Source organism: Castor canadensis, chromosome 15, assembly GCF_047511655.1.
Source record: "Castor canadensis chromosome 15, mCasCan1.hap1v2, whole genome shotgun sequence".
Lineage (NCBI taxonomy): Eukaryota > Metazoa > Chordata > Mammalia > Rodentia > Castoridae > Castor > Castor canadensis.
Window position 1 is genome coordinate 18,639,712 of NC_133400.1, and position 17,861 is coordinate 18,657,572.

The window sequence follows — 17,861 nt, forward strand, 5'->3', positions numbered from 1 at the left end:
AGAACTCTTAAAAATAAACAGTAAGAAAGTAAGCAATCTGATTTGAAAATGGACAAAAGGCCTGAACAAACACTTCACCAAAAATGTGTATATTTACAGATGGCAAACATGAAAAAATGTTCAGGATCCTTAAGTCACTCAGAAATAACAAATTAAAACAATAGGATACCACTGCACACTCACTAGAATTGTCAAAATCTAAAACACTGATAATACCAGTGTTATGACATTGTAGGGCAACAGGAAGCCCATCATTGTTGACTGCAATGCAGTACATTTCAGCGGCCTAAAGACAGTTTGGCACTTTCTTAAAAAGCTCACCACATCTTACCCTATGACCTAGCATGCACATCACATTTACTCAAGTGATCTGCAACTTTATATCCACACAAAAACTGACACACCAATGTGTAGGTTTTTTCATAATTGCCACAGCATGGAAGCTGTTAAGATGTCCTTCTACAGGTACATGGATAAACTATGTTACAGCCACACAGTAGAATATTAACTCTGCATTAAGAAGAATTGAGCTATAAAGACATGGAAAGCAATAGAATAACCTTAAATATATAATTCTATGTGAGAGAAAACAGTCTGAAAAGGTTATATACAACGTAATTCCAATTTTATGATATTCTAGAAAAGGCAAATGATAAAGTGATCGTTGGGATTTGGGGAAAGATAAATATAATTCAGGAAATTTTTAGGGCAGTGGAGCTATTGTTTCATACTGCAATCATTGACACATGACATGCATTTGTCAAAACTCACAGAACTGTACAACACAGTGAATCCTAACTTAAACTAAGGACTTCAGTTAATAATAATGTCTGAACATTGGTTTATCAATTATAACACTAATGCAAGGTTATTAGTAATAGGGGAAACTGGGAGAGATATATAGGTGTAAGGGGGAAAGGATGTATGGGAACTCTGTACATATATTTTGGAAATGGTATATAATGTGTAATTTTTCTGTAAACCTAATGTTGCTCTAAAAATACTTTAATTAATAAAAATGAATGAATTATTGATATATGCTAAATTATATATGAACAGTTGAAATATGTTAAGCCAAAAAAGCCAGATAGAAAAGGTCACATATTATATTATTCTGTTTACATTAAATGTACAGAACAGGCAAATTCATAGAGACAGAAAGCAGAGTAGTAGATGCCAGGGCCTGAGGAGAGTGAGAAATAAGGAATGACTGCCTGATATGCTGCTGAAAATGTCTGGAACTGGATTGTGTCCTAAATGACCTTGAACTGTATACTTTTAAATGGTGAGTTTTATTGTACATGAATGACACCTGTTAAAATGCAAAAAAAAAATCCTGACTTTGAGAGCAGTGTATTGCTAGTTCCGTGGTATACAATGATCTAATACCCCGAGAATCTGTCACGGGGGACAAAAGCTAAGAATAATCAGGATTTCCATCAGTTACCTATAGCATTTCTCTATTCTTTTTTTTTTTTTTTTTTTGGCAGTACTGGGGATCAAACACAGAGGCTTGTGCATGTTAGGCAAAGAAAGGCACTCTACTGCTTGAGCCACTCCACCAGCCCTACCCATAGCATTTCTTATGCTTTTTACTGCAGTCTACTTTGGTTTTCTTGTTGTTGTTGTTGTTTATTTATTCATTTATTCATATGTGCATACATTGTTTAGGCCATTTCTCCCCCACACCCCACCCTCCACCCCCTCCTTCTTCCCCCCACCCCCCTCACTTCCAGGCAGAACCTGTTCTGCCCTCTTCTCCAATTTTGTTGAAGAGAAGACATAAGCAATGATAAGAAAGACATAGTGTTTTTGCTAGTTGAGATAAAGATAGCTATACAGAGAGATTCCTAGCATTGACTGCAGTCTACTTTGAAGAACAGACATCACATTTTTTTAAGGAAGCCAGTATTATCATTTGAATGATAAACTTCTACAGTGACAGACATTCGTTTATAATTCACATGAAGGGCGGGTCTTAAGAAGTTATGCATACTTGGTAGGTAGAGATCGGAAACTGGATCTTGCTTGAGGCCAGCCGGAGGGGAAAAAGGTAATGATACCCCATGATGGTTCATTTCTATAATCCTAGCTACAGGTAGGCATAAGTAGGAGGATGGCAGTCCAAGGCTGGCCCCAGGCAAAAACATAAGATCCTCTGGGCTGGGGGCATGGCTCAAGTGGTAAAGCACCTGCCTACCAAACAAGAGGTTCTGAGTTCAAACCCCAGTACCACACACACACACACACACATACAAAAAAAAAAAGACCAGAAACAAAATAGGGATGGGGTTATAGCTTAGTGGTAGAACACCTGCCTAGTATGTACAAAGTCCTGGGTTTCCCAAATTTACAAATATAGGCTTGGACTGGAGTTGTGGCTCAAGTGATAGAACGCCTGCTTCACAAATGTAAAGCCCTGAGTTCAAACCCTAGTCTCACCAGAAAGAAAAGAAAGGTAAAAATATGGGCTATATAGCTCTAATGGGCAAAAACTTGTTCTATTCATGAAGACAACAAATCAGGTTATCCTTTATAGTAAATAATTTATAGCTCATTTAGAAATTGAATTAATACCCCTTAATGAAACTTGTTTATAATGGCAATAAAAGAGTTACAAATAAATAAAACTTTTTAGAAAAGGAATCACTTTGAAAGATCTCCCACTAGTCAAAGGTGGAGTGAGTTGAACATCAATTATGGTAAAAACTGCAGTGCATTTGAACACAACAAACACATTTGAATCAATGAGTTTATAATGATACTGAGAAAACAAACAGCTCTCATTAGTCACCTCTGAAGGATGCTAAGAAAACAACTCAAACTGACCAAGATGAAAATACTTAAGCTTTTATCCTGCCTTTCCTATACAAACTGCACCTTGGGATAATGAAATAATTGATGTGAATAAATTTATCTTTATAAAATTACTGCAGATGATGAAGAATAATAATAGAATAAATGGATTTAGGCAGTCATGTTCAATGGCTATCATAAAAAGATACTTCCTCACAGAAGTATGCACCATTCCTCATGAAGCAGTCTAGCCAAAAAAGAAACACACACACACACACACACACACACACACACCAAACCTGAATCTGATTAAACTCCATCTAACTACCAATTCATAGGAAATATAAAGAACAAGGAAAAATGATAAACATCTTAGAGATACATTGAGCAGAGTACAGATTGTAGTGAACTCTTCAGGACAAATGACCCAGTTTCTTCAGATACAATTGAAAATGCAAAGTTGGCTGTGGTGGCAAAGTCCTGTATCCCCAGCACTCAGGAGGTGGCACGGCCAGCCTAGACTATATAGCATGGGACCTATAGATCATGTAAGATTTAAGACATGTATTATTAATCAATTGCCACATATGGGCCTTATATGAATCTTAATTCAAAGAAGAAAAAGAAGAATTTTATAGGACAATTTTATAGTCAATGAGAACATTGACTGAATATTTGGTGACATAGGCACCAGTAGCTCATGCCTGTAATCCTAGCTACTTGAGAGGCTGAGCTCAGAAGGATCATGGTTTGAGCCAGCACAGGCAAATAGCACAGGAGACCCTGTCTCCAAAATAAACACAGCAAAATGGACTGGAGGTGTGGTTCAAGTGGTAAAGTCACTGCTTTACAAGCACAAAGCCCTGAGTTCAAACCCCAAGAAGATAAAGCAAAACTACTACTGTAAACCAGATGTGCACATTGGTGCACATCTGTAATCCCAGCACTTGGGAGGCTGAGGCAGGAGAACAGTGAGTTGAGGCCAGCCTGGGCTACACAGAGGAACATCTCAAAAAAGAAAACATTTTTAGAAAGCTATCCAAGATATTGGTAATAGCAACAGTCCTCTAGGGTATGAGACAGGGAGGGGGATCAAGACTTACTTTTTATTGTACAATTACCATATTACTTGTGTAACAAATTGAATTATTTTATTTCAATAGTCAAAAAAATACATAATTGCATATTTCCCCTTCTTTACCAAATAATTATCATCAGCCTACAAATGTACCTTGAACACACTCAGTTTTTGCTTTGCTTTGTTTTGGCAGTTTTTAGTTTGAACTCAGGGCTTCTTGTAAGCACTGTACCCCTGCGTCACACCCCCAGTCCTTTTTGCTTTAGTTTATTTCTCAGGTAGGGTCCCACTTTTAGCCAGTGCTGTGATCCTTCTACCTACACTTCCCACATAGCTGGGATTACAGCTGTGTACCACGCCTAGTTTGTTTGTTGAGACTGGGGGGGTGGTGTTCAGCTTTTTGCCTGGGCTGGCCTCAACCCTCAACTCTTTAGCTCTCTGCCTCCTGAGTAGCTGGGATTACAGTCATGAGCTGCTATACCTGGCCTCTGTATTCTCCTTTATAGGCAAAATTTTCAGTAAAAGTTCTTATTGTCACTATCTCCTCTCCCTCAGATTTCATTCCCTTTTCATACCACTCCTCTTCCCCATTCTTCTCAAACTCCCCTTGTCAAGGTTGCTAGTGAATTTCATGTTGCCAAATCTAACAGACCTCTGCATTAACTGGTTCAGTCCATCAAGAGCATTTGACACAGTTAACTATTACTCTCATGATATATTACCCTTTATAAATTTCCAAACATCACATTCTTCCTTTTTTACTCTAAACATTGAAAGGTTGAGTCTTTTTTCTTTTTTGGTGGAACTTGGATTTGAACTCAGGGCCTTACGCTTGCTATGCAGGCGTTCTTACCACTTGAGCCACACTGCCAGTCCAAGGTCAAGTCTTAAGCTTTCTTCTCTTCTCCAGCTACATTCTCTCCTTAAGTAAGTTCATCAAGTCCCATGGCTGCAAATACTGTTTGCCAATGTCTCCAAATTCTACATCTCTAACCCTGACCTCTGCTTTGAGATCCAGACTCATGCAGGCAACTGCCTACTAAGTATCTTACTACTAATTGGTATTTTAAACTTAATACACTCAAAATAAGTCTCTTGATTCTCCTTCCCCAAACCTATTTTTCTTACAGTTTACATGCCCTCTTTCAATAAATGGTATCACCATCCACCCAGCAATATCTTAAGCCAAGACTAAGTGTCATCTGAGTGTCCCCTTTTCCTTCTCCTCTTTTTGTAAATATTGTCCCTTCAGCCCCCAAAATACATCTTGTTTCTATCCACCTTTTTATCTTCATTGTCATCCTCTTAGTTCAAACCAGCATTCGTTATGTCTTACTTATACTATTGTAGCAGGCCTCTAATAGCTGAGAATCATACTTTTGAGGATTAAATTGGGTCATGTCCCTCCTTAAAATCTTTTAATGAAAATTGACAAGCTGGTTCTAAAATTCTTAAGGGAGAAAAAGGGACAATAGCCATAACAACTTTTTTTTGGAGACAGGGAATTGCTTTGTAGTCCAGGCTGACCTTGGACTGAGATCTTCCTGCCTCAGCCTTCCAAGTGTTAGGATTATCAGGTATGGGCCATCATGTCTTTTTCTTAAAAGTGTCTGTATGTACATGTGTGTATATGCAATAGAAAAGGAATGGGGGAGGGAAGAGAGAGAATACTCTTATTTTACATACTCCTATATTGTATGAATTGTTAGAATGAGCACAAATTTTATTTAAATGCTTGAAATAAAAACAATCAAATTAATACAAAGTCTACCGTATATTATCCTAGTTGGAGAATAGAAGAGGTATGTACCACCCCCAATATCATTATTCCATTTTTTACTTTTTAAGTTTTATTTTATCATTTTCATTACTCCATTAAAAAATTTTGTAGGAAAAAATATACTACTACTCAGCCTCTACTGTAAGGTTGGCAGCTCTGAGAACTTTTTAAGTGTAGCATGCTATGGATTTATTCTTCTTTTAAAAAATTTTTGAGACTGAGTCTTGATGTGTTGCCCATACTGGCTTTGAACTCCTGGGCTCAAGCAATCCTCCCACCTCGGCCTCCCCAGTAGTGAGGACTGCATACTTTGATCCCCCCCAAAAACATCAAAGTGAATCTGTTATCTTTTAAAAAGGCAGGGGAGGCACAGAAGTGCATCGGGTTAATAAAGATTTTCTTAGATGACTTGTAAAACAGAGGAATTCAAAGTAATTTGGAAAAGAAAAATATGCCTGAAATGTCCACATCAATCTACACACATCAAACTATTTATCTTTGGTTTTCTCTGGTGGGGAGGATTACGGAAGGAAGAAAAAATTAGTGTCCTTATAATTCATACAGGCAACGTTTGACTGCTATTAGCATAAACTAATTTTGATCATTTAAAATTATAATGTTTAATAATAAATAATTTAAAAATAAAACTTTAAATAAAAGAAAACCAAGTTATTTCATACGCTACAAATAAAAAAAAAAAAGTAGAAGCACGAAAGACAACAATTTGTGATGGTTCTAGAACAGGCTCTGAATCAGAGGCCTAGGTTAATGAACCCTGGCTGAACCACTTTCCCAGTTCTGTGACTTTGGGCAAGAGTCCAAACTTAATTTTAGTGATCTGTAAAATGGGAACCATGACAGCTTCTGTCTGAGATGAAATTCTGCGGGGGCCTCGGGATAATGATTTGGTGAATTTAGGGAAGGTACGAATTGGATTAGGAATGCTGATAACTTTTTCACTCTTTTTCCTCCTTAGACAATCAGAAAGCAAGCTGTGTGAGCGGAACCCCGAGTCAAAAGTGGGATGAACATCACTATTACCTCTAGGAGGGAGGCAGGGCTGGGGCACTGACCAGAGCACTGGAGAGATCAGCCGCTATTCTCAGCCTCTTAAGAGGGACTACACGTCCAGATAGATCAAAGAAAAGGTCGAGTTCTTGAGAAGGGACGTCGGGAGGGGCGTCCTTTCCCACTTCATCCCAACCAGGAAAAGCCCTCCTGGGTAGGAAGTTTCCAAACTATCCAAATTAACACCCCTTGTGCCTCAACAGCACCCCCACCACAACTGTCTTTCTCAACACGTCCTTTCTCCTACCAATGTCCCTTCTCTCACCAATGTCCCTCTGTTTCCTTCCACTAACTAGTTCAGACTTCTTTCTTCTGTCCAAGTCTGTCGCGGGCCACAAGGGTCCCCGACTGTTAATCTCGTTTCTCCTTTCTCTCAATTCCTCGCCCTCTGCCCCAGACCGCGCTGTAACTCTTAATTCCTCCACCTCTCCCTCTCAGTGTAAGTCACTGCCTCAGTTTCCCCCTCCTCCACCTCAGGGACCGGTCCTCCGCGGTTCCCCCGCCACTACCTCAGGTTCCCAGGCCTTCACCTCAGCTTTCTCCTCCCAGCCTCTGACCGCAAGCTCCGGGCCCACGCCCTCCCGCCTGGCCCCTACCCGGCTGCTCCAGGGTCAGCGCCCCCAGGCGGCGAATGCCCTCCTCGTCCAGATCCCACTGCTCCGCCATCCCCGCCCGCCGCCACCTGCCGCCGCCCTCGAGACCGCCCAGCGCGCGCCAGGCCCCGCCCCCGAGCACCAAGCCCCGCCCCCGAGCCCAGGCCCCGCCCCTCTTGCCGGGTCTCTACCACTACCTGCCCCGCCCACGCCCTGGGTGGCGGTTAGTGGCGGGATCACGCGACTGCCCGCCACACGTAGAAGTCGCTATCATGGTATGGAGCCCGCCCTGACCTGGGCGAAAAACCACCAGGGCGGTGAATGGAGGGAGCTGGGGCCAAGGATTAGGGTTACGGGGTTAGGGATCTGACTTTGGGGCATGAGGGTCAGAGGGTGTCCTCAGCTTTGATGGATGGGGAGGGCGGGCGGATCTGAGTAGTTGGCAGAATACTCGGCCTTGAGGGAAGAAGTGTTCTAGCCCTGATGATTTGGGGGACGCCAGGTTTGAGGGGTGAGGATGTAGTTCTTTGATGGAATGAAGATCTTCATATCTCATCGCCGGGGGATGCTGACTCTGGAGCTACGTGAGTGTGTGTGTGTGTGTGTGTGTGTGTGTGGATGAGAAGGATTGCATGGTAGGGAGCTCCTGAGCTCAACGGTTGGGAGACTTGGCTCTGAAGAATTGAGGTCCTGTATTTAGGAGCATGAGGAGGTTCTAGCTCTAGAACTTGATTTGAAAGAGGCTCCTTTGGGGAAGAGAGATCAGTGTGAAAAGGTGATACTTTTGGGGATAGGGTTTGGATGACCATTTCCCTGCAATCAATTTGGCAAGAAATCATTTGTCCGCAGGGCCCTCCAAACATCCCTGTGTCTTGAAGGCTCTCACCAGGCTGAGATAGCTCGGCACTAACCAGCCCGTGAACACTCTTTTGGAAAGAAAACTCTGGAAAGAACAACCACAACCTTAACCCTTACCTTCATTCCAGCAGGCACTTTAGAGAGCAAACTCTTGACCCAAGATTCTTGTCATACCCTATCCTCAATAAAAATAAATAAATAAATAAATAAAAATAAAAATAAAAAAAGCTGAGTCCAGCTCTGGGGCTATGTTCCAGGAGCAGATTTTCTTTAGCATCCAAAACCTGCTCACCCTGAGCCCCTCCGTTGGGTTCTCAACCAGCTTTTGCCTTTAAGGAGAACACAATACAAAGCTAAGAATCTTTATATATTTATGCTTTCCTGTATAGGTGAGGCCCTTAATTACTCTCAGTTTGTCATTTCCAGTGTGAGGCACATTTAGAAAGGCCAGGACTCAAAAGCCTAGATTAGCTTGTTGGATTGGCTTTTTCAATTCTGCTTCTGAGTCATGACATCATTTCACAATTTGTAATCTTTCTCTTCATGCCCCCTAGAGCTCCTTTAGACTTAAATGTGGCATATATAATTGTTCTTTTTTATATCGGAATTGTTAGATCAGGCTTAGTGTAGAAGAAATAGCCGCTACTTCCTTTTCTTGCATGCAGAATAAGGGATGCAGTTTTTTGTTGGAGAAGGGGGCTTTGCTTCTCTCAAGCAAGCACTTCTTACTTTAACAGTCCTCCCACCACCAACATTTTATGAAAATTTTTAAGCATTCAGAAATGTTGCAGGCATGGTGGTACAATCCTGTAATCCCAACACTTGGGAGGCTCAAGCAGAAAGATCAAGAGTTTGAAGCTAGCCTGGGCTACATAGTAAGACCCTGTTTCAAAAAATACTGAAATAATTGTACAGTGAGCACCATATACCTGTGTTTGACATTTTCCTATATTCTATATTCTATCATATGTCTGTATTTCCATCCCTCTATTCATCAATCCAGCTTACTTTTTGATTCATTTCAAGATGAGTGATAGATATCAGTACATTGCACCACTTCAACATCACTTCAACATATATAATTTTTTTGATGGTACTGGGGTTTGAACTCAAGGCCTCACAGTTGTTAGACAGTTGCTCTGCCACTTGAGCTATACCTTCTGTGCAAAGTAAAATTATATAAATTATTTATCACTCTTAAAAAATTTTTTTACAAAGGTAATGCTCTTATTTTAAAAATCTGTGACAGATGATTTATATGTTTCATGGCTTTCTACTTTTCCTTGGTGTTGATAAACGAGGTCATCTTGAAGAAAGGAGAAATTCACTTATATATAGATAGCCTTACACTTTTAGTAGTTAGCAGAGGAAGTTTAATGATTTTTGTTGCCTTTTTTGTGTATGAAAAGGCATCTACAGCTTTGAGTCCCCAGTGATATAAGGACACTGCAGGTAGGATCTCAAGAGAGCTTTGCACGTGCCTGATGAGATGAAGGGCATCTTATCACAATTCTCCTTTATTAACAGTCTTATTGAGATGTAATTCATGTACCATATGATTTACCATTTTAAGGTGTACAGTTCAATGATTTTTTTATGTTCAGAGTAGTTGTGCAGCCATCACAATTTTAGAACATTTTTATCTTCTCATAAAGAAACCTACACCTCTTAGTAATAACTCTTTATTCCCCACTCAACCTCCCCAGTCCTAAACAACCACTAATCTACTTCTGTCCCTACAAATTTGCCTCTTTGAATGTTGCTTATATATGAATCATGTACTATGTGATCTTTTGTGCCTCACTTCTTTTACTTAGCATATTGTTTCAAAGTTCATCCATGTTGTAACATGTATCAATAACGTCACTCCTTTTTTGTTGACAAATAATATTCCAGTGAACAGAATACATTTTGTTTATTCATTCACAGATTGAGGGACAAATTCAGTTGAACATAAGTACAAGGGTTCATTTCTGGGCTCTTAATTCTGTTCCATTTATCTGCATGACTTTCTATGCCAATAGTACACTTTCTTAATTACATCAGCTTTGTAGTAAGTTGTGAAAGTGGATGAATCCTATGATTCATCCTCAAATTTTATGAATCCTCAAATTTTGTTTTACTTTTCAAAATTGTTTTGGCTATTTTGGGTTCCTTGTATTTCTATATGAAGCTTGTCTTTTTTTTTTTTTTTTTTTTTTGGTGAGACTGGGGTTTGAACACGGGGCTTCATCTTCATGCTTGCAAAGCAGACACACTGCCACTTGAACCACATCCCCAGTTCCATTTTGCCCTGGTTATTTTGTAGATGAGTTCTGCAAACTAAACTTGTCATGTATATGTCATTTATATGTCATTTATATATATATAATATATAATTATACATTATATTATATTAATGTCATTTTATATATATAGTTATTGGTGGGACTGGAATTTGAACTCAGGGCTTTGAGCTTATAAAGCAGGCACTCTACTACTTGAGCCACACCTCCACCCACTTGTCAATTTTTTGTTAAAAAAAAGGCAGGGTGAGTTGGGATTTTTATAGGGATTGTGTTGAATCAATAGGTCAGTTATTGTCATTTCCTTAAAAGACAGGATCTTGCTATGTAGCCCAGGCTATCCTAGAACATGCAATCCTCTTGCCTTCACATACCAAATGCTGGGATTATAGGCATGTACCACCAGGCAAACGAGTATTGCCATCATTTTTTTTTCTGGTGGCACTGGGGATGTGGCAGGCATTTGAGCCACACCTCCAGTCCAGTATTGCCATCTTAACAATATTAAATCTTGCAATTCATAAACATGAGATGTTTTTCCACTTATTTAGGTTTATGGGCCGTACTGGGGTTTGAACTCAGGGCCTTGCAATGCTATGCAGGCGCTCTACCACTTGTCACTCTGCCAGCCTTTTTGCTTTGGTATTTTTGAGATAGGGTCTTGCCTGGAAGGCAACCTTCCTATTTGTGCCTCCCGCTTTCTATTTGTGGAATGACAGTCAAGTGCCAAAAACCCCAGCCTTTGGTTGATATGGGGTCTCATAAACTTTTTGCCCAGCTGCACTGAAACTACTATCCTCCCAATCTCTGCTTTCCAAGTAGGTAGATTACAGTCTTGAGCCATGGTACCTAGCATTATTTAGGTCTTTTAAAAATTTCAACAATGAGCCAGGACCTGGTGGCTCACACCTGTAATCCTAGCTACTCAGGAGGCAGAGATCAGGAAGATCATGGTTTGAAGCAAGCCCAGGCAAATAGTTCGAGAGACCCTATCTCAAAAAAACCCATCATACACACACACACACACACACACACACACACACACAAAGGGCTGGTGGAGTGGCTTACATTGTAGACCCTGAATTCAAACCCCAGTAACAAAACAAAACAAAACAAAAAAACCTCAACAATGAGCTGGGTGGCAGTTGGCTCAGGCCTATAATCCTAGAATGCAGAGATCATGAGGATCTCTGTTCAAAGCTAGTCCTAGGCAAATAGTTTGGGAGATCCTATCTCCAAAAACCAAATACAAAAAGTGGTTCAAGTGGTAGAACACATGTGCAGCAAGCCTAGCAAGCGTGAGGCCCTGAGTTCAAACCCCAGTACGGCCAAAAAAAAAAAAAAATTCAACAATGGCCAGGTGCTGGTGGCTCATGTCTGTAATCCTAGCTACTTGGAGGCTGAGATTGGGAGGACTGAGGTTCAAGACCAGCCCGGGCAAATAGTTCAAGGAGGCCCCATCTCCAAAATAACCAGAGCAAAAATGGGCTTGCAAACTCAAAGCCCTGACTTAAAACCCCAGTCCCACCCCCCAAAAAAAATTTCAACAATTGTTTGAAGTTTTCAGAATATAAGTATTATACTTCTGGGCTGAGAGCTTAGTTCAAGTAATAGAGTGTCTGCTGGCAAGTACAAGGCCCTGAGTTCAAACCCCAGTACTGTCCATTAAAAAAACAACAAAACAAAAACCCAAGTATTTCACTTCTTTTGTTAAACTTACCTATATTTTGTTCTTTTGATGCTATTGTAAATGGAACTGTTTTCTTTATTGCTAATGTATAAAAATAGAATTGATTTTTAAAAATACTGATCTGCATCCTTCAACCTTGTTGATGTAACAATAATTTTCTTGTGAATTTCTTAGGATTTTCCATATACATAATCATGTCATCAGCAAATATAGTTTAATTATTCCTTTCCAATCAAGGTGCTTTTTGTTTCTTTTTCTTGTGTGCCTCTATTTCCATTCTTTCTTTAGGAGGAACCTGGCATGCTCCATGAATCAGCAGAGGATTTGTTTCATTTCAATGTGGGGGGCTGGCATTTCTCAGTTCCCAAAAGCAAACTTGCTCAGTTCCCAGACTCGCTGCTATGGAAAGAGGCTTCAACCTTAAACTCTTCAGAAAACCAGAGGCTATTTGTCGACAGAGATGGCTCCACATTTAGGCACGTGCACTATTACCTCTACACCTCCAAGCTTTCCTTCTCCAGTTGTGCAGAGCTGAACTTGCTCTATGAGCAAGCACTGGGGTTGCAGCTGATGCCTTTGCTGCAGGTAGGATGTTCTTCCTTTCCATGAGTAGTGGTCAGTAACATAGGCTTTACATCATTGAATGTTGTTTCTTTTCTATATTGGTTGCTGAGATGATCCTCTTAGTGGGCGAGGGTGATGAATGAGTTAAAGTAATGGACAATACATAGGAATTGCATTGTTTTGCTTTGTTTCCCTTTTGTTTTTGAGACAGGGTTTTGCTATGTAGCCCAGGCTGGCCTCAAACTCACAGTTCTTTTGCATCAACCTCTTAGGTTCTAGGATTACAGGCATGAACCACCGCATCCAGCTCTGAATTGCAGTTTTAATGAAGGATTTCATCCTGGCTCTGCCTTATTTATATCACCAGCCACATGGACCCAGGATGGAATTTATTGTCAACTGGGTATCCTTGGCTCTTGCAAATCTTATTTTAAGTGGCTCCTTATTTTTGTTGTTGAATTTTAAAAGGAGAAAACTTTACAAATTGTAACCTTTGCTATGTCCACTATGTCTAAGATTCAAAAAAATTCTAAAAGATCCATCAAGAATATGACTTTTACTGGGCATCGTGGCTCACATCTATAATCCTAGCACTCGGGAGGAAGCAGGAGAATCACAAATTCAAGGCCAGCCTGGACTACATAGGGAGATTCTGTCTCAAAAGAATTTTGCTTCTCATTGTGCCTGTTAGATATGCAACATTCACTTTGGCAAAGCAGAAAGTTCTCTAAACTGCATTTTCCCAAGAGACCTATTTTAAGAGCTGTAAATTCCTTTACTTGTAAACCATTAAAGTACCACCAAAACCATTACCTTCTTTTTTAAAGTTTTCTCCAAACTACAGAAATCATTTCTGTGGCTGATTTTAAGTAGTTTATTTGGTAGTTTTTGAACAAGGATTTTTTTTTGGCAGTACTGGGGTTTGACCTCAGGGCCTCATACTTGCTAGGCAGGCCCACTTGAGCCACCCCACCAGCTCTTTTTTGTGATGGGCTTTTTTGAGAGAGGGTCTCAAGAACTATTTTCCTGGGGCTGGCTTTGAACCAATATTCTGCTGATCTCTGCCTCCTGAGTAGCTAGGATTGTAGGCATGAGTCACTGATGCCCAGCTGAACAAGGATTTGTTCTTTTTTTTTTTTTCGAAAGTGGAAGAACTAACTACTATGAATGGGAAGAACCATTGGCCATGCTCCATATTAATCCCACTGTGTGGATAAAGTGCTTCGTCCGCCTCCACAGGTGCTATCTCATCAAACTAAGTACTGCTCTTTGCACCAACAATTATGCCTCCCCAACACCTCTTAGAAGAAAACTGAGGTAGACTGTACTTATGTGGTTCATAGAGGAACAAGAACATTTATCTTATAGTACATGTGTTTTCAGATGCTCCTTGCTAAATAATTCAATGTTTTTTCTTAAAAGTTATTATATATTCAGAAATTTAAAACTCTTAACATAACTCCAAGATGTTATATTACTCTTTAGTTTTTTCAAGCTACCCACTTGAGTTAATTTTTTTTCCCTACTGTCTCAAGGATTGAATACTAGAATTGATTACAAGTAGCTTCAAAAGCCCTTAACTGGTCTGGGCTGTCGGTTGCCAAGGCATTATTTTGTGGAGAAAGAGAGAGAGTAACTTGCTCATTGCCAGAAAATCAAAGAGATCAAAGCAGTTCTTTGCTTACTTTTTTGGGAGTGGGGTGGTACTGGGAGTTTAATTCAGAGCCTCACTCAATGCAATTTTTTGAAGAACAACTTTAAAAAATGCAAATATTTTATGCAAACAGCTTATTAAGACTTTTACCCTTTTGCTGTTTTCAGTTCCCACACTAAAACAAAATATATCTGAGAAGCAACTTCTAAGTGGGAGGCAACAGCTCAGAGGCCAATGAGTTGGTCTGATTCCAAAGTTCCAAGATGTGTGAGCAGTAGAATTTGAAGAATTATGTGGATTTATCTCCCTAAAACAGACTGTGAGACAAGCACCTATCCTTTGGAATGGCGTTTTCAAAGAAATAAACATTTGGGCTGGCCCAGTTGAAGTGGTATTTATTCATTGAAGCTAAATGTAAATACAGCTGGGAACCAGCAGCCGCCTCAAGCAAGTCAACAGCCTCACACATTTTCAGCACTTTCCCTCCAGCCAGGGCCTATCCATATACTCAGGTTTTTTGCCTAAATAAACAAACACTTGGCTTGGAGAAAATGCATTTGCCAATTCTTAGTCTAAACACTCTTCTCAAACAGCCCCACTCTTCATCCAGTATTTATTGAGAGCATTCTGAATTCCAGGCATTATTTGTATAAGTTTTAGGGAAAACAGGGAATGATACAGTAAGGATATAATGTGAGCCATGTGTGTGAGAGCCACATATGTAATTTTTTTTAAGAGATGGGGGTCTCACTGTGTCACGAAGGCTGACCTTGAACTCCTGGACTCAGAGATCCACCTGTTTTAGCCTCCCAAGTAGTTGGGGCTATAGGTACACATTACTGCACCTGGCTTTATGTGCAGGTGCACATAATTTATTTTAAATTTTCTAGTAACCATATTTTAAAAGGTAAAAAGAAGCAAGTGATTTTCTTTTAGCAGACTCAGCAAAAAAAAAGTTTTTATTTTATTTATTTATTTATTTAGTGGTACTGGGGTTTGAACTCAGGGCTTACACCTTTAGCTACTCTGCCAGCCCTTTTATTGTGATGGTTTTTTTTCGAGATAGGGTCTTGTGAACTGTTTTGCCCAGGCTGGCTTCAAACCGTGATCCTTCTCATCTCTGTCTCCTGAGTGGCTAGGATTAAAGGCGTGAGCCGTAGGCGTCCAACTGCCCAGCTTTTTATTTATTTTTTAAAGGTTTCACTGTTCTATTTCATGGAAGTATATAAAGTTCACTGACAATATTCACCCTCCCTTATCCCTTAAGAAGCAGGTGATGTTAATTTTAATGATATGCTTTATCTAACCCAATACTTAAAAATTAAAAATAGAGACATTACTTTTTTTTTTTTTGTCAGTACTAGAGTTTGAACTCAGGGCCCAACACACTTGCTATGCAGGTGCTCTACCAATTGAGCCATACCTCCAGCCCTTTTTAAGTTATTTTTCAGATAGGGTTTCATGATTTTTTGTTTTGTTTTGTTTTGGCAGTATTGGAGTTTGAACTGTTGAACTCAGGGCCTCATGCTTGCTAGGCAGGTGCTCTACTTTACCATTTGAGCCATTCCACCAGTTATTTTTTTTTAGGGTCTCATGGTTTTTGCCTGGGCCAGCCTAGACTATTATCCTCCTACTTACACCTCCCACATAGCTGAGGTTGCAGTCTTGAGCCAACATGCCTGGCATTTAATTCTTTTCTTTTTTTTGTATTAAGTCTTCAAATTCTGATTACAGGTGTGAGCCACTGGCACCAAGCTAAACTGTACACTTTAAAAAATGGGTACATTAATGTGAAATAAAGCTGAAAAAAAAAAGTCATTGGTTGCTGTCTTGATATTAGGTCAGGGGATGCAAACTATAGCCCATGGACCAAGTCCAGTTTACTGCCCATAAACTAAGAATGTTTTTAACTTTCACATGGTCAAAAAAATTAATATTTTATGCCATGTAAAAATCATGTAAAATTCAAGCTTCAGTGTCCAAATATCAGTTTTATTGGAATACAGCATGCTCACTTGTATTATCTATGGCTGCTCTCAAGCTATAACACAGAGCTAGGTATTTGAGTTGGCAGAGATCATATAGCTAGCAAAGCCTGAAATATTTAGGACCTGGTCTTTTACAGAAAAATGTGCTGACTCCTGACCTGGTCTCTACATGGACAAGGGAGGAAGCAGGAAGACCAGTTTAGACACTCCTAGAGCATCCAGGTGAAAGATAATGGTGGTTTGGTCTCAGGTGGTAACAGTGGAGTTAGAAGTATTTAAATTCTAGGTATGTTTTGTTTGTTTGTTTGTTGGCAGTACTGGGGTTTGAACTCAGGGCCTCACACTTATTATGCAAGTGCTCTACCATTTGAGCCAGTCTGCTGGCCCAAATTCTGGATATGTTTTGATGGTAGAACTAACAGGGTTTGGCGATACATGGGATATAGGATATGGGAGAATGAATAGCTCCTCTGTTTCTATCCTGCAACCAGGTGGATAGGATCAGTTGGCTCTAGGGGTATAAATTGGGAATCATCAAAGCTGATTGATATGTAAATCTTTGAACTTGGAGGTTTTAGAATGTTGTGTTTTGTTCATGGGGGAAAGACAAAGTAGTCATTACAGGTCCATACATTAATATCACAGGGTTTCCTGGAACTCTTTTTTAATTTAATTATTTTATTTTATTTTTTTTACATTTACTCACATGTGTGTACATTGTTTGGGCTACCTCCCCCTTTCCCCCCGGCCCCAGCTTCCTGCAACTTTATGTATAATTTGAGAAGTCCTCTTAAATGTAAGCTGCTCTGAGCCTTTCACGTGCCACCAGACTGATTGGGAGTTACAGCTGCTATTGCAGAATGGGAAATTTCCCTTCTGGGTCACTCACAAGAGTTCAAGGTTCATTGGAGACTATTGGTTTCCTTACACTTGCCCCTTAAAGTCCACTGAGGACATATTAGATTGATCCCAGGGCCTTGCACATTCTCTAGCACTGACCTAAACTCCAGCCCTGTGTTTCATTTTTCATTGTCTTCTAGGACTTAGTCTTAAATCATTCCACTTGTAAACAATCCACTACCAGTAAGCAACCCAAATACTCTTGTGTTCCTTGTGCTCAAGGGAGCTCTAGAGTTTTTATGTTGATCACACAAATGAGGCTTTTAAGAAATAACCAGTGTCTGGGCATCAGTGGCTCACACCTGTAATCCTAGATACTCAGGAGGCAGAGATCAGGAGGATCTCGGTTCAAAGCTAGCCCCAGGCTAACAGAGAAACCCTATCTCAAAAATACCCCAAAAACAGGCCTGGAGGAGTGGCTCAAGTGGTAATGTGCCACCTAGCAAGCATGAAGCCTTGAGTTCAAGCCCCAATACCACCACCCCCCCCAAAAATTTGTGAGACCCCATCTTAATCAATTAAAAAAAAAAGAAAAAGAAAAAAAAAGTGGGCATAGTGGCACATGCCTGTCATCTCAGTTATGGAACCGTAAATAGGAATATTGAGG

The 17,861-nt window shown here is 40.1% G+C and overlaps 2 protein-coding genes, 1 long non-coding RNA gene and 1 other non-coding gene across 5 annotated transcripts in view; 2 read left to right on the forward strand and 2 right to left on the reverse strand.

Moving 5' to 3' along the window:
• Lrrc36 (leucine rich repeat containing 36) overlaps positions 1-7,403 on the reverse strand; it is a 48,005-nt gene extending 40,602 nt beyond the window's left edge. The window contains exon 1 of the mRNA XM_020171151.2: positions 7,319-7,403. Coding sequence (XP_020026740.2) covers positions 7,319-7,388 — 70 coding nt within the window. The 5' untranslated portion in view covers positions 7,389-7,403. The remainder of the gene's footprint in view (positions 1-7,318) is intronic.
• Positions 1-7,409, forward strand: part of LOC141417385 (uncharacterized) — a 30,829-nt gene extending 23,420 nt beyond the window's left edge. For both annotated transcript variants that reach the window (XR_012441926.1, XR_012441925.1), the window contains one exon: positions 6,631-7,409. This is a non-coding gene — a long non-coding RNA (uncharacterized lncRNA). The remainder of the gene's footprint in view (positions 1-6,630) is intronic.
• LOC141417783 (small nucleolar RNA U109) lies at positions 5,758-5,898 on the reverse strand. The gene has a single exon (XR_012442410.1). It is a non-coding gene; the product is annotated as a small nucleolar RNA U109 (small nucleolar RNA).
• A 58-nt stretch (positions 7,410-7,467) lies between the features above and the next one.
• The window catches only part of Kctd19 (potassium channel tetramerization domain containing 19), a 28,504-nt gene continuing 18,110 nt past the window's right edge, over positions 7,468-17,861 (forward strand). The window contains exons 1-2 of the mRNA XM_020171150.2: positions 7,468-7,590; positions 12,437-12,733. Of these exons, the coding sequence (XP_020026739.2) occupies positions 7,588-7,590; positions 12,437-12,733 (300 nt within the window). The 5' untranslated portion in view covers positions 7,468-7,587. The remainder of the gene's footprint in view (positions 7,591-12,436; positions 12,734-17,861) is intronic.